This window comes from Hipposideros armiger, unplaced genomic scaffold (assembly GCF_001890085.2).
Source record: "Hipposideros armiger isolate ML-2016 unplaced genomic scaffold, ASM189008v1 scaffold_1140, whole genome shotgun sequence".
In the NCBI taxonomy this organism is placed as follows: Eukaryota; Metazoa; Chordata; class Mammalia; order Chiroptera; family Hipposideridae; genus Hipposideros; species Hipposideros armiger.
Window position 1 is genome coordinate 380512 of NW_017732490.1, and position 22479 is coordinate 402990.

Below are 22479 nucleotides of genomic sequence, written 5' to 3' on the forward strand. Positions count from 1 at the left end.
CAGCATCTTAGCTGTGGAGGGCAGTGTCACTGGCCCTCATATGTGGGATCCGAACCGGGGCCCTCTGGCGTCCCAAGCCAGTTCTTAACCATCATGCCACTCGGCCGGCCCTGCAGTATTTCTTGAAGGTAGATTACAATAGAAATTAATATCACCATTATATAGGTGAGGAGAATGAGGCTCAGCCATGTTAAAAGACTTGCTCAGAATCACATATTTAAAAGTGGTAAAATCAAGACTTGTGCCCACTTCCCCTGAATATACTCGTAAATTCAGGATTTTTTTCCATATTCCTTTAGATATTTCTGTTATCTGTCTTCTACTCACATTGCTTAGAACACGATTTATTTTTTCATGACATTTGGAAAAAGATGTGATACAATTATTTTAAAGTTTCACTTTAAAGATTTTAATGTTTTAAGATTAAATTTACCAGATTGTCAAGAAACACACACACAAAAACCAAACAATGTTTTCTTGAATTGACATTCAGCTTTAAAGCTAATCTTATAGCAATTACAACAGAAACTATTACCATCATCACCACTTCTTATTCTCAAGCACTCTGCTAAAATATTTCTTATGCCATCCCATTTAATTACACTCCTTACGCTTCAAAATGTTAGTATGTTATTTCTTCACATTTTAGCCTTCATACACATAGACCAACAGCAATAACCTCTCTATTTATTATGTGTCAAATATCTAATGGCAATATGCAGATGCGCGCTGTCTCAAAATTGATAGTATGTGAAGTTTATCTTCTTTATTCTTGTCTTCTCCATTCTGTGTTTTATTTCATTCCATCCTCCTCTTTTTGAAGTATGCTGTCAGTAAACGACTGAATTACTGTATTTTGCCATGTATAATGCACTCCCATGTATAATGTGCACCTACGTTTCTGGCCCAAACTTTCTGGGAAAAAAATCTTTCGTTTTAATTTTTAATTCAAATGTTTATCTGTTTACATTTAGGTACTTTTTTTTGTATTATAAAGGAATTTCAACATTTATGTTTTAATATATTGTGGTACAAGTAATTTTATGTACCAGTAACACATTTACCATATTTACACATCTTAGAAGGCCAAGAACTCTTCACCATTGCAAGTTCCTCATAAGTTTAACAAAACCAATTATCGTATTCCAGGGTGTTATTTTGCATATGGATATCATTATTGATTTCTAGACTTACACTTTTAGCTCATAAGTATAAATAAAAGAATTAAAAACATTTATATAGATATGGAATTAGTACTACCCATGTATAATGCACATCCTTATGTTTTCCTCACAAATTTGGGCAAAAAAATGCACATTATATACTGCAAAATACGGTAAGTTTATATGCCACTGTATAAATTACTTCCAATGCTTAAAGTCTTACTTTATCCAGTAGTGGTTATATTTTAAACATAGTTTAAGACAAAATAATCTGCAATGCTGGAATTTTAGGCATTATTTTTTCAAAGCCCCTGTGATACATTGTTTAAGTAGCTACCATCTTTATTTATTAATATGGCTTGTCTTATATAAATATTAACTTTATCTTGGCAATGCGTAGGTATATCTAGTTTCCTACTCCATAATGAACTATAAAGTTGTCCATGGAAATTTATAGTTAATTTCTGGTTTCTTACTCCATAGGGAATTACAAAATTATTCAGCAGATGCTATTGGACTCAAAAGAAAAGCTCAAGAAAAGTGTGGGAAAATAGTGAATGAAATGATTACTGGGTTCTTTGTTTGACTGTACTCTTCTTTTTTTAATAATTAGTTTTATTTTTCAATTACAGTTGACATACAATATTATATTAGTTTCAGCTGTACAACATAATGATTAGACATTTGTATAATTTATGAAGTGATCACCCCAATAAATCTCATACACATTTGACACTATACATAGTTATTACAATATTATTGACTATATTCCTTATGCTGTACCCCACAGCCCCATGACTATTTTGTAACTACCAATTTATGCTTCTTAATCCCTTCCCCTTTTTCATTCATTCTCCCCACCTCCCCTTTCATCTGGCAACCATCGAAATGTTCTCTGTAACTATGAGTCGGTTTCTGTTTTGTTTATTCATTTATTTTGTTCTTTAGATTCCCCATATAAGTGATATCATATGGCATTTGTCTTTCACTCTGAGTTACTCCACTCAGCACAGTACCCTCTAGGTCCATCCATGTTGTTGCAGATGGCAAGATTTCATTTTCTTTTATGGCTGAGTAATATTCTATTGTATATATGTACCACTTCTTCTTTATCCATTCATCCATTTATGGGCATCTAGGTTGGCTTCATATCTTGACTATTGTAAATAATGCTGCAGTGAACATATGGATGCACATGTCCCTTCGAAGCAGTGTTTTGGGTTTCCTTGGATAAATACCCAGAAAGAGGATTCTGGGCCCTTCTTTGTCTCTTGTTATAGCCTTTGTTTTAAAGTCTATTTTGTCTGGTATAAGTATTGCTACTCCAGCTTTTGTTTGTTTTTTCATTTCCATTTTTATGAAATATGTTTTTTCATCCCTTTACTTTCAGTCCGTGTATGTGTGCCTTTGGGTCTGAAGTGAGTCTCTTGTAGGCAGCATATATAAAGGTCTTGTTTTCTTATTCATTCAGCCACCCTGTGTCTTTTGATTGGAATATTTAATCCATTTACATTGGCAGTGATTGTCGATAGACATGTAGCTGCTGCCATTTTATTATTCATAATTTTTATCCTTTTTTTGGTTTTGTTTTGTCTTAAAGAAGTCCCTCTTAGATTTCTTGTAATACTGGTTTTGTGGTGATGAACTCCTTTAGTGTTTTTCTTATCTGGGAAGCTCTTTATCTGTCTTCTGATTTTAATAGGTAGCCTTGCTGGGTAGAGTACTCTGGTTGTAGGTCTTTGTTTTTCATCACTTTGAATATCTCATGCCAATACCTTCTGACCTTCAAGGTTTCTTATGAGAAATCAGCTGACAGCCTATGGAACTCTGTTGTAGATAACTGATTGCTTCTCTTGTTGCTTTTAGGATTCTCTCTTTGTCTTTAACCTTTGGCATTTTAATTATGATGTCTTGGTGTGGGACTATTCGGGTGCGTCGTGTTTGGGACTCTCTGCACTTCCTGGGCTTGTGTATTTCCTTTTCCAGGTTAGGGAAGTTTTTTTGTCACAGTTGCTTCAAATAGCTTTTCAATTTCTTGCTCTCTCTCTTCTCCTTCCAGTAGCCCTATGATGTGAATGTTGGTATCCTTGTTGTTGTTCCAGAAGCCCCTTAAACAATCCTCATTTATTTGAATTCTTTTTTATTTTTGCTGTTTGGATTCAGTATCTTCTGCTATCTTATCTTCCAAATTGCTGATTCAAACCTCTGCTTCATCTAATCTACTGTTGATTCCCTCTAATGTATTCTTTTTATGTTTTTTGAAAATTTTTATTGGGGAATTGGGGGAGGGGAACAGCATTGGGGAATTGGGGAAGGGGAACAGACAAGTTGCTTTCCTTTTGTTCTTCAGTCTAGTTGTGGAGGACATTGCTTCATTGGCCCATGTTGGTATTATCATTGTGCTCTTCCTGGGTGAGGCAGATCGGTCGCCAGCCTCTGGACGGCCACTCACAGTGGCTCTTGGCAGTTCATGCTGGCTGCCAGCCACTCACAGTAGCTTATGGCAGCCCACTGCAGCAGGGGCTGCAGCCTACCCCGTTGCCGGCGACTTATGGCAGCTCAGCTCCAGGTCGAACTGTTGTTCACTATCTTAGCTGTAGAGGGCAGTGTCACTGGCCCTCCTGTGGGATCTGAACCAGGGCCCTGCTACTCAGAGCTGCTACTAAGAGCTGGTAGCCAGCTCTTAACCAACGCGCCACTAGGCCAGCCCCGTCTAATGTATTCTTTATTTCAGTTATTGTATTCTTTATTTCTGACTGATTCTTTTTTATGTTTTCTATCTCTTTGTTGAAGTTCTCACTGAGATATTGAGCATTTTTATAAGCAGTTCTGAACTCTGTATCTAGTAAATTGCTTGTCTCTATTTTGTTTAGTTTTTTTTTCTGGAGCTTTGTTATGTTCTTTCAGTTGGGATATGTTTTTTGCCTCCCCATTTTGGCTGTCTTCCTGTGTTTGTTTCCATGTATTAGATAAAGCTGCTCTGTCTCCCAGCCTTAGTAGAGTGGCCTTATGTAATAGGTTTCCTATGGGGCCCCGTAGCGCAGTCTCCTGGTCACCTAAGCTGAGTGCTGCAGGTGTGTCCCTTTCGTGAGTTGTGTTTGCCCTACTGTTGTAGGTGAGCCTTGGTTGTTGTTTACACATCAGTGGAAAGAGTTGGCCCTCAGAATAATTGGTTTTGAGGACTGGCCATGACTACAGTGGAGGAACTGGTGTGCGGGGCTGACCCTGTGGAGCAGGCTTTGTTTAGTAGGGTTCTGGTGCCTGCCCAGTCTGCCCTTTAGGTGTGTTGTCTGTGGATGTGGCCTGGTGGTGCTCCAGCACAGTCCACAGATGGCCACTAGGCATGCTGGCCCCGGGGACTCCTGGGAAGGGCCCTGCTGAAGGCCAAGTTTTGCTCCACCTGTGCCCTGCCCCGGGCCACTTGGCATGAACCACAAAGTGATCTGCAAATGCCTTCCTCCTGTGCTGAGCTTGGAGGAGCCTGGGAAAGTTTAAGCTGTGAACCCAGGCTGGCTGCTGCTCGTGGCTGGCCTGGGGCTGCTCAGCAAGTGGTACAGGGCACACCAAGGACAGATGATGCTTATTTGGGGCTTGTCAACTTGTGAGAGACTTTGAGGAAGTCTTCAACATGAGCCAAGACATGCTGCTTGTACAGAAAAGCCACTGGAAGCAGCTTGGCTGGACCCACAAGTTGGGTGGAGCGGGATCTCAGGGAATCAGTGGAGTTGGGAGTGGGGGTGAATTATGTTAGCCAGGTTGATGAAGACTCAGATATGGTGGCGGCCTGGGTCTGCACATGGGGTGGGGGACTCAACAAAGAAACAATGGCCCCTGCCGGTACTTCTGTTGGGGAAGAAGCTTCCCCTTCAGCCCCCAGCTTGAAGCCAGACAATTTAGTTCCTTCCTGCATGTCCCTGGCTCCTTTCATGCTGCTGCCCCAGTGCTGGAGCCCAGAGTGAGCAAGTTTGCCAGTGAGTAAGTCTGTGTGCTGCTCTTCAAAAGGAACGCCTCAGACTCCATCTGCTCTCCATATCACTCAGCCACGATCTCCACTGGTTTTCACAGCAAGAAGTTGTGGGGACTTCTCTTCCATGCCCTGGAACTCTTGGCTGGGGAACCAGGTGTGGAGCTGGGACCCCTCATTCCTCAAGGGTACTTCCACAGCCGAAATATCCCTCCCGAGTTTTAACTGCCACGTGCTCGTGTTGGACCAGCCTGTTCCACATCTCCACCCCTTCTACCAGTCTCGTTGGGGCTTCTTCTGTCTGTCTTCAGTTATAAGACTTCTGTTCAGCTAAACTTCTGGCAATTCTCAATGATGTTATTTTCTGTAGTTTAGTTTTAATTTTGATGTGGTCATGAGAGGATGTAAACAAGAGTGTTTACCTACTTTGCTGTCTTCACTGGAAATCTGATTGCACCCTTTACATCACAAAATTTGTAAAGTTTTGTTACTTTAAAAATATATGCCTTTGTAATAGCGTTAGATACTTAGAAAAAGTATATTTGAAAAACACATGTATCCATTTTTCTTAAATAGTGTTTATAATAGCAAATAGGTCTGACTTTGCATGCTGTTATAATATGTCATATATACTATATGTACTTTTTCTTGTTTGTACTGCAAAATGACCTGGCCACGTTTATGAGTACTTTGAGTAAGATCCAGTTACAGCCACAAAGCAAATTATGCCAAAGCTGACCTCAGAGACTCTTTCAGAATATTATCCTATATGTAAATGCTCCCCTATGTTGTTTAAGTAAAGTCATCTTCAGATAACTTTGACATTAAGTATGGGCAAACATACTAGCATGGGATATTATGTAACATAGGACTCTTGTATTTCAATTTAGGTGGTTAAAATTCCATGAGAAGAATGGTCACTTATTACTGTTTGAATAACAGTAAAAGGAAAATATCTTGTGATAATATTTCCAGCCTTTAGATGTGGAAAATATTAGGTGTGTGGAATACAAATATGGCCATTTTCTCTTGGTAATTTATTAAATTATGTATACTATTTGTTGTTATATGTGAAATAGATATTCAAATACAGAGGCAGAACTAAAGGATTTTAGGCCACCATAAAGAAGATGACAGAAACCTGTATATCTGAAAAAATGTGACAGAAACCTAGAAACGCTAAAATCTAAAAGTACCCATGTCTAAGAAACTTTTGGCTACACATATGTCAAAGACAGTTACTTGCAATTTTCTTCCAGTTTCAGAGCTATTTAGAAGTGTGGGTTGATGCTTCATTAGAGCACTGCTATGTGGATCCTATGTTATTTAATTTATATCATTAGTATGAATATTATTAGAAGATATACTTTATTACAATTGTCATTCCCCTTTAATTAACTTAGTCTTCCTGTTTTTAAATGAGCTTGTTTCCTCAAATTTTAGGTGGATAGAAGTACTGTCTTATGAACATAGAATAGTATGATTCAGTTATAAATAATTATTGTAACATGTATTTTGTAGAACAACAATAACTCTTTTTAGATAACTTTGTAAGTTTTTTGTAATATTTTATACTTAGATTTTTAATTCTCTGAAATTAAGACCAGAAACTGGTAAAAAAAACAAGCAAACAAAAAAATTACTTCACTTTCTGTATTATGTGTGATATGAAACACTCTGACAGTCAAAATAGTGGAAGTCAGAGTCATAAGAAACTTCAAAATCCATGTTCAGGTCTTTAAATATTAATCAGGATGAGCTTCTTTGGACTACTTAGTTGTTTTCTATACTGTGTATTGAAGCTCTGTATTTGATATGAATCATTTTCAAAAATATTGAAATCTATCTCTCTATCTATCTATCTATAAAGATAGATTATACTGTATATACATATAGCACAGGAACATGGAGGAGTGGTAAAAGTCCTGCCCATAACTGTTCAATGAGTTGGTAACATTGCTAAGCTTAGGTTTTGAAAGATGTGCTGTAAATCGTACGCTCATAGCTGGCCAAATAATCACTTATTTTTCTGAGTAAACACTAATCATGGAATTAAGTTGTTATGAGCCAACTTCCTTAGTGATGTCTATATTTTTTTAAATAAAATTATAAGTTGAGAAGTAAGAGATATCTTCCCCTAGCCAGTATAAATATCATGAACACTATTGAGAATGGAGACATTTAAAAATAACATATTATTTTGGTTATTCAAGAGATATTTATTATTTAGCCTCATACTGGTATTTTTAAATTTAATATCTGTGTTAAAAGTTATTTCACTTTAAATTTTACTTCCCAAAAGACTTATTTTCCCAATTAAAACAATGTGCTTATTCAGTATTTAGAAATTAAATTGATGGCATTTGAAGAGTTCTTTTCTTCTTTGTGTTATAAGCTATTTTTGATTTCAAAACCTTAGTATCAGGTACTTACTAATCACAGCAATCATTTTGAAAGACCTCATGGAATCAGTTACATATTAGTCAATATTTGTGTACTCAGGCTTTTGGAAATGAAGATGTAGCTCTTCCCTCTTTCTCTCCTTCCCTCCTTCACTCCAACAAGTCACAAATGGATCAAATCCCCTATTGTCAGTTACTATTAGAGGTCAGCCCTGGGGCTGTAGGTACCTTCAACAACACCATTCTTTGAAAATGGGGAAGGCCTAGAGGCTATTAATTCATTCTTTTTGCTATCTGTGGATATTAGAGTTCATCTCAAGTTCTTTCTCTAGTGATTTCAGATTAAAAAACACAGTTAGTAGACAATCTTTCTTGTAAACACCGTAGAACTACTGTTCTGTTTTACATGTTTTACTGTTTTTATTTGAGAAGCTTCTCAGAACATACACAATGTGAGTCAGAATCTTTAAAAGCATAAAAACACTCACTGATTTATATTAGAAAAGGAGTACACTATTTTAAAAAAATACAGGAGGCAGGGAGAGAGGATTTGCATGTATTGTTAACTTCAGATTTTACATATATTACATAATTCCAAGTAGCTTCCTTTTTAATGCAAAGTTTCCAAACCTCATTCTGTAGTGCCACAGTCAGGAAATTCTGTAATGGCTTTAAAAAATAAGCATTTTACAGAGCTCCCAGATTGATCTAATCAGTAGTCTCTTGTACTAAATTGGCTTTGCATATTTATATGGCTCCATAGACCTAAAAGATTTATGCCAAAACTGACTTGCTGGGATTGAAGATAAACATGAAATTGGAGATTGGGGATATACTCTCAACATGTAGAAAACTGTTGTCAAAATATAGAGGTTTTTCTAAGTTTTTCAGACCTGATAGGAATAGATTATTTAAAAATCATGTTACATTTAAAGTTTAACAAAGAAAAAAAAGTGTACTAAATTTTCTTCCTTTGATAATCAAAATACCACACTCTTAGAATGGTGGACAAAATAACACCCTTAGGGCATTGTAACACCAAGATTTCAGAGATGTTTGCTTTTCTGAATATAGAAAGGAGGTCTCCTCTTCTTTTCTTATACATCTTTCTGTTATAAGAGTCTATTTAAAGTAAACTGTATTTTGGCTTCTAACTCCAGTGTTAAAATTTTAGAATATAAAATCTTTCTGTTAGACAGCTGTCATTAGTTTCTATCCTTAGGTCAAAATCTTTTTAAATATGTATTGCACAGTAGTATTTCAGATATATACATTTTTGTGGAAAATTTGGAGACACTGTTTTCTGTGTCCTAGGAAAAGTTCATTCGATCATAAAGGAACTACCACTATTGCTAGAGCATTATGAAAAATTGTCATTAATTTTTACGTATATGTATGTCATAGTTTCTGTGGGTTGGGAAGTTGGGGGTGGCTTACTTGGGTGGGTCTAGCTTAGGGTTTCCCATAAAGTTACAGTCAAGATTTGGGGCAGGACTAAAGCCATCTGAAGGCTTGACTATGACTGGTGGATCTGCTTTTAAAACAGTTCACTTACTGTTTGGCCAACTTGGTGCTAATTGATGGGAGGTCTCAATTCCTCCCCATGGGAATCTCTCCACATGACAACTTGAGTGTCTTTACAGCATAGCTAGTAGCTTTCACCAGAGTAAGTGGCACATGAGAGCAAGGTGGAAAGTGTAGTGCCTTTTATGACCTAGCCTTAGAAGTCACATACTGTCACTTCTATATTTTGTTGGTCACATAGGCCAGCCATGATTCAAAATGGGAGGGGACTACACAGGTCATTAACACCAGGAAATGAGAATGATGGGGGTCCATCTTTGAGGCTGGCTACCATAGTTTAATAATGTTCAACCCTCAGAGAAATTCATCTCCACATCTCTTGCCCATAACCTCATGTCTGAATGCCATGAAGATTTGCAGATTTTACCATTGCCATCATTAGAGATAGAACCTGCTCAAGATTGTGGTGAGGATTTGAGCAAGCAGTAGAAGCACTTAGGTAAGGGAAAGATGACTTAATTAACCTACGTAATTCTCCTTTCAGCATGAATGCAATAGTCTCTTGTGTAATGAAGTACCATTAATTGGTAATGCAAAGCTTTTATTTTCTTTTTCTCTTTGTGTTTTGATTTATGGTTTCAGTGGTAGTAGAATTAGTGTAATATTTGGAGCATTGCATCCAGAGACTGAGAAGCATTTTGCATTATTCATATTACACTTTTTGCAATTCATATTACACTTAAAATTGCATTTCATAGCTATAGACACGAAATTCATGAAGCATGACAAAAAATTTTTACATTAGCAACTGGATGGATATAAAATACTGGAATGATGGTTTCTAAATATAGATAGATTAAATTTAAAAAATTCTAAATGAATATAAAAAGTTTAATTTAAATAATATTGATATTAATTATAATTTTCAATAAAAATAAGCAGTAAAAATATTCAAAGAGATGATTTACTTAAATTTTACAAATCTCGAAACAGCATTATTGAGCATTACCACATAGTAAAATTTGCAAGTAGGACTTTATACTTTCTCTATTTAAAGAAGAGTCAATTACCAATTTTATTAGTTTTCTATTTATTGCTGCTTAACAAATACCACAAACTTAGTGACTTAAAACAACACCCATGTATTGTCTCACAGTTGTCATGTGTCAGTCCAGGTATACCTGATTCTTCTGCTAAGGGTCATAGGCTGTAATGAGAGTCAGCTGGCCGCATTATCATCTGGAAGCTTGACTGGGGAGGAGTTCACTTTCAAGCTCATTCAAGTGGGGAGAAGAATTCATTTCCTTGAGGTTGTAGAACTGAGGGCCCTGGCTTTTTGCTGACTCTTGGCTGGTGGCCACCATGGACTGTCCACAGTTCCTAGAGGTCACCCACAGGTTCCTGCCATGTGGTTGCTTATGTCATCAAACTCACAAGGGAAGTCACTAGCTCCAGGCCACTAAGATGAAGTCTTATTTAGTGTAACATAATCACATCAGTACCATCCTATCACCTTTGTTATATTTGTTAAGAGAGGCAAATGATAGTGTCACCCACACTCAAAGGGAGAGCATCTTACAAAGTCATGAACACCAGGAGGAGGGCATCATTCAGGGCCACCTCAGAGTGTATCCACTACGCTGACCAAACAGTAGAAATGAGCAAGAAAATGATTCACATCTTCAAGTGATCAAATGAAACCCCTGAAATGTCACATTCTTTATAAAATAAAATTTAGTAACTGATGAAAACAATGAAAATGTATAAGAAGGATTATGCACAATACAGAAGCAACAGTACAACTCTGGCATGCCCATTAGAAGATGATTATTACATTCATCAAATTGGCAAATCGGGCAAGAAAGGCAGAAACTCAAGCTTTCTTGTGGATGATAATCCTGGGAAATGCCATTACATCCTTTGGCAGTGTGAGGACATTTCTCGGAGAGCACAATTTTATTTCAATTATGGTTATAATTTTCCAGTAGGTAAATATGAGAGAAAATTTAGTATTGTATTTTGTAACAAATTATTTCAAGTGGAGAAAGAAATTGTAGAAATTCTAGCTTAACTTTTGTATTCTAACTTAAAAGGCAAAGTGTTTTATCACCATTGCTACATATTTCACAACCAATCTGTAACATAATTTTTTGATAATGAAAATATATGGCTGCAAACACTAAGTTTCATTATTAAAGGAATACAGAACCTCCCCTGCATTAAAAAAAACAAAAACCATGCATGTAGTTGCCAGGATTGAAATAACAATGGAATAAACAGTGAACAAGCCGTGACACATTCAGCAATATAAAACATTGGCTTGATGTTCTTCAAAAGAAACTATATGTCCCATATATACCCAAATATAATGATACTTTTTGTGGCATTAACTGTACTGTATTTCATAAAACAAGAAAATATGTCTAAATTTAGCAGAAATTATTTCAAAAATTGATGGCAATGGTCAACATGTAAGAAGGATAAAAATAATAAAACAAATGATCTCTATCTAGAATTGAGAATTCAAAATGAAATGAAGTTTTTAATGGGTAGTAAAGCAAGAGGAGAAATAATAAACCTTTAAAAGTAGATATTACTCAGTTCAACCAAATTGTTTCAGGACAAAGTGAAGGTGAGCAGCTAATATGTATTGTACATATTGTTGAACTACAGAAGAACAAGAAGTTGAAATTAATAAGTATTGCATTGTTTTTATTCTGGTTGTAGAAAGTACAGATTTCCTGATGGGTGGAGATCTAATCACAGTTCCCTCCCCTTTCCCTTCCGCCGCTCCTACCTGGGAGAAACCATGAGTTTGGGGGGGAAGCTGAACTGGGGGCACCTTCTCCCACTGGGTGAGGATAAGCAATACTGAATGATTCCCCAAGACGTTTTAGCAATCAGGCTCCTTGTTCAGACTGATTGTTTCTTAATTTTTTAAGAAAAACTTCACTGTGATATAATTCACATAGCATAAAACTCACCCCTTTAAAGTTTATAGCTCAGTCGCTATTAGTATGCTCACAGAATTGTGCAGCGATCATACTAATTTTAGAACATTTTCATCACCTCAGAAAGAAACCCTGTACCCATTCATTAGCAGTAAGTCTCCAATTCTCCCCCACACCACCACCCTTAGACAACCAGTAATCTACTTGTCTATCTCTCTGGATTTGCCTATCCTGGACACTTCACATAAATGGAATTATGCAGTATATCCCCCATTGTTTATTATATTAACTGAGGTTTCTGGAAAACCTACTTAAACCTACTTATGATATTTCTAAAAATCAATCATTTCTTATGTTTCAGGTTTATGGCAGTATTTTTCCTCTACTTTTTCCATTACCTGCACATCATAAATACTTTCAAATACCCATATTAGCTCATACTGAATCGAATGATGTATTGCAGATTTGTGAGCTTGTTGACAACAAAATTTGACTTCCAAGGACAATGAAAGTAAAATGTCTGCTTGAACTTTACTGACTTTGAAGGGAGTATGGCTACAATATGTTGGACTACACAGATGTTTTTGTGTTCTGTGGTGATAGAGTAAGAGAAACTGCTTCTAGGACGAGTTAATTATGTCTCAGAAACATCAAACACTTTCCATTGTTAAACCATCTTTTAAACTTAGCCCATTTGTGTTTGTACCAGTGAACCAATGATTTTTGGCAATCTGTTAAACATATAACCTTTAATACTGGCTTGTCTGATAGACTATAAGAATCTAAAAATGAAAGTTTTATTTTTGTTAATCTTATAAGTTTCTAAAAATGAAAATGTTGATAATAGTAAGTCTTATAAATCACTTTGTAGAGTAGCCTTTTAAATCTCATGGTAAATCTTTAGAGAAAAGACTTTAGTAAATAAAGTAAGAGTAACTGACTAACTATATTATTATACAGTAGAATTTATAATGAGAAAGTATTACTTTACTATTCCTTGTAGTTTTACAATGTAAAATTCGCAATAGACATTTGGGAAGCTTAATTTTCAGTGGCACCCCCTTGTATGGTTATAGTGTTTATGTGCATTATCCCTTTCCCAATAAAATTGCATTTAAATGATTTTTTCACATTGTGTCATATCTTGTAATGATGAGTTAGACTATTCAGTATAGCATGGTAGAAAGAAAGAGCAATTGACTGCAGTCAGACTGCATCCATTGAAATCTCAGTCCCACCCATCACTAGTGGGTACCAGTGACTTAACCTCTCTGTGCTTTCATTTCCTCAACTGCAAAGTGAAAATATTAGTACTCATTGATTCGACCTGTTGTGAAGATGAAATGAAGTAATGTATATCTAATAATGTGTATAAAACCCTTAGCATATGGTAAGTGTGCTAAACACATGCTGAGTAATACTGGCCATTTCATTCTCTGTGCTGTGGGTATGAGAACAGCATGAAAGAGTGCACAGAATTAATGGATTGGTCAGCCAGAAATCCTGGTTATATTTCCTTTCATTCAGAGGTTCTTTACATAATGATGAACAAATTTCTATATTCTGCAGCCTAGCTTTCTCTATATATTATGTGGCTTGTAAAACAGTTTTTATAAAATATAGAAATATCATACTTAACAAAATCAATGAAGTGTTATGTAAAGCAAATACATATTTTTGTTGCACTACCATTTAGGATTAGAAAATAATTATTTCCTCTTACTACATTTGTTATCAGAAAACACAGAAAAATGAATTATTTATCTATTTTGGCTTTAATAACATTTCTTTCTCTTCCCCTGGGCCAGGGTTTTCCAGGTGACTTTGGAGAGAGAGGCCCTGCTGGTCCTGATGGCAGTCCTGTGAGTAAATTGTGATGGACCAATCTTGCAATCTAACATCACTCAAACTCCATTGCAACTGTACATGCCACCCTCATGACCACATTCATGAATAAGCACTGTTTACCAGACAGTTTCGCTACCACTGTGCACATTCCAATTGGTAATGTTACAACATGGGAAATGAGTAATCTCTATCTTGAGAGACCATTGTTAAATTTAATTATTTTAACCATGTTAACTGTGACTGCTTAAATAAAATATGAGAAATATATGATCACTAGACTGATTTGTACATTTTTTGGGGGAAGAAGCCTTTCATGTACATGAAGGTCCTAACAAGCCTCATGTAAACACTGTGTACTCACGATTGCTTTCTTGGACTTCAACGTGTCATTGACTAGCCTTTTGAGTATTTTATAGAGAAGTCTTCTCCTTTGGGATTGTTCAAATTAGGGAGTCAGCATTCTAAAATTGGTTTAATTATATTGTCAAAGAATGATGATGGATTCCTGTGTTTTGACACCAGGTAGTATGGCCTTCACTTTTTGCCCTTAGAAAGCATCCAGTAGCTATCACCCAATATGTGCCAGGCACACATTTTTTTTCATAACATTTTAAGGTGAATTAGAATCAACCACAAAACCCTCGTAGCCTAAATTAGGAATAGTTCCTATATTTAGACATATGTAAATTATTAGCATTTGTAATTAAATAAAGTGTTTGAAAATCATTTCTTTTTTATTTCTTTCTACGAATTAAAAATGTATTAGCTCATTTAGAAAATTTAGCCAAAGTTTTATTTGTTATAATGATGTCTTAAGTAGAATCTTTACCATCTTTTTCTTGCCCACGATTCTGGGGCGCTTCCCATTTCAAGCATAATAAAGTGAGCATTATTTAGTTTTTTCCATTTATGTACAGTCATGTACCACTTAATGACAGGATATGTTCTGAGATACGCATCATTAGGTGATTCATTGTGCGAACATCATAGAGTGTACTTACACAAACCTAGGTGGTATAGCCCACTACACTCCTAAGCTCTATGGCATACCACTTTTGTATATGCGGCCCATTATTGACTAAAACATCATTATGCAGTGTGTGACTGTACTTACATGCCTAGTGTGAAGCCACTTATTTAATATTTTGTTAGGTAAATAAATATACATAATGTTTGTTAGCCTTGAAGTCCTACAATATTTAAAACTTTTCTTTTTGAAATCTACTTACTTAAAATATAATGCTTCTTGAAGAGGCATTTTAAGTCTTTAAAATCTTTAAAATGTAAGACATAGAGAAGTCTATATCCTAGCCTAAGTGGTACTCTGCATCCAAAAGCATGGAACCAGGGCACTTTTGAAGACTATAAAATTGCCACTAGAGATTTGTACTTCGTAGAAGGATGCATAAGAGTAGAGAAGTTAGCTGTAGAAGAAGTTCAAATTTGACAAATTTTTTTTCCCCAAGAAGTGTTTGTCTTCATCTTTAGAAAATACACTTAAGTAGTTTGGAATCATATTTAACCAATTTTGCACATTTCTTTTACTTAGGGACTTATAGGTAGCATTGGTCCTCCTGGATTTCCTGGTCTTAGAGTGAGTATCAAATATCATCATGCTTATAAAATATTCTATGTGTTTATATTTGTTGAATGTGTTTCAACGCTTTAGAAAAATAAGTTTTAGTGTCATTGTTGGATATCAACCTTGCTCATGTGTATTTTCCCACCAGATATGCAAATTAAACCAGTAGTATGATTCAAAAAAATAATTATACTTCATGATAAGCTAAAATAGATTTCTATGGATTTATGTATACACATGTAAATACGTGTCTATCTCATTAAAGTTTACTTAATTAAAAACCAGTTTCTTCAAGCGTAGAAGACATATAACAGTCACTTCTTTCCTTTGAGGTAGTCTTTCTGACTGTCTAGTCTGAAGAGACACAGATACGTCAAAACGAAAGTACATGATAACTGCAGACTTTATTTATGGAATAAAATTGAATAAATGGTTAGGAAAACCATTCTAAACAAAAGGTAGGAGCTGGACTTCACCAATGCAGTTAAATAGATTAATACCTAATTTATTATATTAAAAGTATAAGTGATTATATTGTTTGTCCACTTAATCAGTTTTTATGCAATCACTTCAATCCTGAGTTTCACTGGAATTTCTGATATAGGTGAAACATAGCTTACTCAAAGCTATTCTGTGGAGGCCAAAACAATGTAGTCCAGACATGTAGCATTCTGATAAATTTTGTATTATTCATTGTCGTGAAAGACTGCTATTTTCTTTTTTTTTAAGATTTTTATTGGGGAATTAGAGAAGGGGAACAGCCAAGTTGTCCTTTAATCTTAGTTGTGGAGGGCGCAGCTAGCACAGTTCCAAGTCCAGTCACCATCAGACCACCCATCGGCAGGTCAGGGCAGCTCAGCTCAAGGTGCCGTGTTCAATCTTAGTATGGGTGGGCATAGCCCACCATCCCATGTGGGAGTCGAACTGGCAGTCTTGTTGTTAGGAGCACGTACTCTCACCAGCTGAGCCATCCTGTAGGCAGCTCAGCTCGGGTGCAGCTTACTGGCCCATGTGGGAATCGAACCAGTGACCCTGTTGCTGAGAGCTCACCCTCTTAACCAACTGAGCCACTCAGCTGGCCCAAGACTGCTACTTTTGTTGTTTATGATATCTTCATAAATATATTTCTCCCAGCCAAGTTAATGGTTCATGACAGTGATATGAATTGCAGATATTTTATATATATTTAGAGCTATATGCTTTAATTTTAAGCTGAACTAAAGGCAATATTGAAACACTTTATGAAATGTAAGGAATCTAATGAAAATGGAATTTTAAAAGTGAACTCTTTATATGCATATAAAGAAGGACACATGGAAACTAACAAAGTGTCTTTCAATAGATAATTGAATAAAGATGTGAACATATATACAATGGAATATTACTCAGCCATAAGAAAAGATGAAATACTGCTATTTGCAACAATGTGGATGGATCTTGACTATCATGCTAAGTGAAATAAGTCAGATTTGACTTTGGGTGGTGAACACACAATGCAATATATAGATAGATGATGTAATTATATAATTGTACATTTGAAACCTATATATTTTATTAACCAGTGTCACCCCAATAAATTTAATTTTAAAAAGTAGGACATGACCATGCACAGGGATAATATTTTCCTTAAAAACCAATTTAGAGCTTGCTCTAACAGATGAAATAGGAAATTAACACTCCAGAGTATTATGCCATAAATTGTAGCTCGAACATGAACACAGGCCTTTTGACTCTAAATTTAATGTTCTTTTCCCACCTTAACTAGTCCAAAGCAGAAGGTGACAACTTGGTCAAAGGAATAAATCAGGTGTTCAGTTATGGAACTATAGTAAACATTTGCATAATAAGTTTTAACTTGCCATTTGGGGAAGGTAAGAGTGTAGAATTGGGAGTCAAAGAATCCATGAGCATCTAAGACATTTAAATTTTTATATGATAATACTAATAATATAATATGATATAATATAATATGATAATAGTAATAATAACAAAATTATCTATAACAGCTTACTTTTCTTTAGTATTTTCTATGTGCTAGTCACAGGTGTCATGTCATTTAATTCTCAGAACAACCCAAGAACCTTATAAGTGTTGAGCCTGGATTTGAAGCCATGTGATCTACATACAGATTCCAAAATTCTACCAATTGTGCTCTATCACCTTCTTAAAACTTATATTACCTTAAAACTTATATATGTATATTATTTGTCATATGAGATTTCATTAGGTTTCATGAGAAGCTCTTTGTGAGGGTGGAACCTGAAGGACCAATTTTTTTATTTAGAATTTAGAATAGGGTTAAATCCATAGGTGATAATCAGTGGTCTTATCAAAGGGGAGAGAAAGAAAGCAGGTGAAAGGAATTGGACTCCAGAGATACTGTCTGTGCCTTCTTCATTTAACCTGTTAGCATTAAGTTGATTAGCTCAAAAGCTTCTGTTATTACACTTAAGATTAAGGTCAACATTCTTAGCATGGCCTAAGATGTCTTAGTTAGTTTTGGTTCTTATCTGCATCTTGAAAACATGGTTTGTGCACTAGCAAAGTTGTTCATGCTCAGACACCATCCATGCAGCTTCCCTATGAGACAGGCTTTGTACTTGATTGTCTACCTGAAACACTCTACCTTTACTTTTCTGCCTAAAACTTATTCATTTTTCAGTCCCAGGACTGGGCACAGTGCTTGACACATGATAGTGCTCAGTAAGAGTAACTGGGTTTTCTGTCCTTTCTCTTTCTCCACTCACTCTTTGTAAACAGGAGAGATTCTACAGAAGTGAAAATGGCTAATGACACTAACAATCATCTTTGTAATCCTTACCTCTTCTACATTGATATAGATGGTACTTTACACTTTGCAAAGTACTTTCACATATGTATCTTATTTGTAAAGTAGCTAGAGCAGGTATTATTCCCTCCATTCTATCTTTATTAAGTTTTTAAATCAAAACAATGTGAGCACCTACTATGTATCAAATATTGAACTAGATGGTAGGCCTAAAAATATGAACAAATTAAGATTCCTGTTTTTTGGCAACATTATAATCTAATGGCAAAGAACAAAAAAATAAGCAACATCATACAATGTGATTATTTCTATTATGAACTAAAATAAATGCACTGAGAAAGGAGGAGTTTGTGTTATCTCAGCGATTCAGAGTAAACTTCACGAAGGAGATGTCTGTTAAGCTGTGGCTTGAAGATTGTGTATGAGTGGAGTGGAAAGGCCAAAGGCTGTCAGGCAAAAATGCTGTTTTCGAATGCACAGACGAAGAGAGAAATGGACTGTTTGGAAAGTGAAAAGTGGAGTAGCGGGATTGTAGCCTACGAAGCATGTGGGGATGGGAGCAGAATGGAAGGAGGTGAGGTTTTGAAGATAATTGAGAAAGATGTAGAGAACCTTTGTATCTCATAGTAGATAGTTGATCTGCTTGCCCAGAACTGCAGCCTCTGCTTTATTTCTCTGGTGTTCCCTTCCAGAAAACATAGTTTCTGAAAAGAGGTGATACTGATTTTGCTAAATTATTTTTTCCATGCAGTTGTTATTGTCATTTGCTTTCTTAATTAGTGGCATTGATTATTGCCTGTGAGTTGGGGTGGGTATGGCGAAAAGCCCAATGTGGAACTACAGTCTTTCCCACAAAATGCTCACTCACATGAACTTTAATGGGCCAGGGGCTGCTGTTTTTACATAAAGAACCCATCCTTGGGTCTCTCTATTTTTTTTTTTTTACTTACTTTGACTCGAAAGTTCTCTATTATTTATCAATGTATAGGAGGCTCTTCTGCCTCTGATGCCATATCCCAGACACTGTTAGCTAAGTTCTCATGCCTGAAATTATTTCTTCTGTCTACTCCATCTTCTCATGGGAGAGAAGTGTGATGGGTAGGGAGTGCTGAAGGACCTTCAAGTTATCTTTGTGGAGCTGAAAACTGCTCTTAATCTCTCATGGATGGATCACTTTCAGAAAGCTATAGTTTCCAGGAGTAGAATTTTTCACATAACTCGTGACATGTCTCAAAATGTTAGACGTTTTTTGGAAATTTCTATACCCATACCATTCTACTTTTTAATTATTTTGTTAAGTCCTTTATAATGTATATGTTTTTTGATATCTTCCAAAACTTACTATTCTGTGATATTTTAAAGTCACTAAAAATTTAAATAAGATATTATGCATACAAAGTACATTTATCTGAAGATGCCAGACTATGCACATTAATATAGTTACTGAAATAAAAGTTAATCATATTATATTGTGTATAGAAAAAAACAACAGAATAGCAAAGAAATTTTTGTTTATAAGATATTTCTTTTCATACTTACATGATTTCGCTGCATAATTTCTAAAGAGATGTTTATTGAACTTTTTTATATTGTATGTTTTAAATCTATGAACTTTGAATAAACTAGCCTCTGTAATTATGAGAATAATTTTCCCTATTGACAGAATTTGTCATTGATACATTAATATTGCATATCTGTTTAACTTGGAAAGTATTTCTCTTTGCCTCTCATATATTTTAGGATTAAGCATGTTGGAAATAATTTCTTAGTTATATTTCACAGACTTTAAGACTCAACCAAATGTAAAGATGTCATATTTTCCATTTTGAAATTTGTATTATATAAATATAAACTGTTGGCAATGCTTCATTATGTTGGGAGATACAGTTCTAGAAATCACTGTTTTAAATTTCATTTTTTAAAGTTGATTACTTCCTCCAGAATTCATTCCATACTTTATTTCAAAACTACTCTGTGCCAGTTATTATGTTGGGTCTGAGAGATTTTAAAAAATGACTAAACATGCTTCTGTTCTCACAGAATGCATACACTAAGAAGACAAAAAAAATAAAAAGTACAGTGTAGTACATATATACTCAGAAGTGTAGTAGAAGGGCATTCCGATAGAGGTAACCATATCATTAGAGGCTTGGAGCATGTGATAAGGGAGAGCATGTTCAGAAAATGGAAAACAGTCCACTATTGCTAGAATGTTGGATTTGGAGGAGGGAGAAGGAAAGGGTAAGTAGGGACAAATTAAAGGAGGTGAGACTGGAAGGGTTGGTAGAAGCCTGGTAGTAAGGGCTTGGGATGCTCTCCTAAGATATTTGGATTATAACTACAAGGGGCAACATTTTCAGCATTGTCGCAAATATACCTTTGGAAGTTCCTTAACATTTGGAAGCCATAAAATAGAGGTTTAAACCAACTTGGTCTTTGAGGATGGAGACACAGAGAAATAGCAAGAGAAAGAAGAAAAAGGAAGGTATCACTGACACAAAAATTATATCCAATCCCCAAACTATCAAGTGATGCCCAACCATTTTTGCAAATTTTACTTTAAAATACCCTTGTTGTTGCTATTGTCCTTTGTCTTCTAAGATGCCTTATTGGAGCTTTTCTAAGTTTCTTGCTTGCAGGAGATGATAGTGGTAGTTATGTTTTTGAGGAATCACATTGGAGCATTAAACTGAGAACTTCGACATTGATGACTATGTATTTTTCATATTATGTTCAACAAATGTTAAATGATGAATGAATGAGAGAAGCCCAGAAGAGTAGAGCCTTTTGGTCACTATTCGGTTTATCCCTGAAATTATGGTAAATTTACTCATTCTGCAAATTTGAAATCATGAAAGAAAATCATTGGAATACCTGGTCCATAATATTGGCCCAATAAATATTTGCTGAATACGTGGGTGAAATAAAAATCTAAGACAGTCAAATTAAGTATATTGGATACTTCCTGGGAACATGACAAGAAAATATTTCCCGTCTTCAAGATATTATCTAGTTGGAAAAATATTTCAAGATGAATGTCATGGATAGTAAGTATTACAGGAGCTCCAGGAAGGGAAGGATCTTGTGAATTAGACCACTATGAGAAGGCTTCAGCAAATAGAATGGATTTCACAAAAGTTTGAAAGATAGGTATGATTTCTAAATGTGGAGAGCAAAAGGGGTGGTTGAAGAACAAGGCATATGTGGCAGCTTAGTGAGATGAACTTTTCTGGGTTAGTGAATTGATCAATTTGTACCATATTCTCTTTCTGATTCTAGTAGATATTTCATGATGCCTTTCTTTCTCGTTGCTTTTTCAGGGCAGTGTTGGCCCAGTGGGACCAACTGGACCTTCTGGAATTCCTGGCCCAATGGTATGGTTCTATTTGGATAATGGATATTTACCTTTAATGTCTCTATGATATCACAAAATAATCACTTTTCTTTTTTAGGGTCTTTCAGGGAATAAGGGCCTACCTGGAATCAAAGGTGATAAGGTGATTTAAATATTTACATTATCATAGAGATATCTTATCACATTTATTCTTTTCTTTTGAGCCAACACAACTTATGAAATATTTTGTTTTTATATATGGGATCTAATCTGTACTATCAATTATAGAATTTTTCTCAGAAGTAGGAAAAATAGAGAAATTATTTTTCTATAACTATATTTGCTTTCTTCTGTTTGCAAAGCTTAAGTGTCTTTGTATGAAATTGTGCTCTCTAGGGTGAACAGGGCATTGCAGGAGAGCCAGGAGAACCAGGGTATCCTGGAGACAAGGTAACTTTTTTACCATAAATTTCACATAAAGTACAAAACAGCCAGTGAAAAAGTATAAATTCTTTAAAAGACAAAGGAATACTCATTATGTTAACCATGTATTTTTTTAAGATATGGTATCGATATGATTTTACATGTCTTGTTTGAAACAGTTTTCTCAAATTTTTTAGAATACTTCCATGAATTCTTTTTAGTAATTTGTAAATACAGTCATGTGCTGCTTAACGATGGGGATACGTTCTGAGAAATGCATGTGAGGTGATTTTGCTATCGTGTAAACATCATAGAGTGAATGTACACAAACCGAGATGGTATAACCTATTGCCCCTAGACTACAAATGTGTACAGCATGTTAATGTACTGAATACTGTAGGCTGGGGGTCGGCAAACTTTTGAGACAGAAGAGCCAATCCTGACCCTCACAACAATTTAAAAATTATTAGAGAGCTATAAAACAAATGAAATCACCATTA

The 22479-nt window shown here is 35.5% G+C and overlaps 1 protein-coding gene across 1 annotated transcript in view; it reads left to right on the forward strand.

Annotated features, from left to right (window-relative positions):
- LOC109376507 (collagen alpha-1(XXIV) chain-like) overlaps nt 1-22479 on the forward strand; it is a gene marked incomplete at its 3' end in the record, with an annotated part of 104510 nt that overhangs the window by 76353 nt on the left and 5678 nt on the right. Inside the window, exons 14-18 of the mRNA XM_019632438.1 lie at nt 13813-13866; nt 15402-15446; nt 21543-21596; nt 21675-21719; nt 21953-22006. Of these exons, the coding sequence (XP_019487983.1) occupies nt 13813-13866; nt 15402-15446; nt 21543-21596; nt 21675-21719; nt 21953-22006 (252 nt within the window). The remainder of the gene's footprint in view (nt 1-13812; nt 13867-15401; nt 15447-21542; nt 21597-21674; nt 21720-21952; nt 22007-22479) is intronic.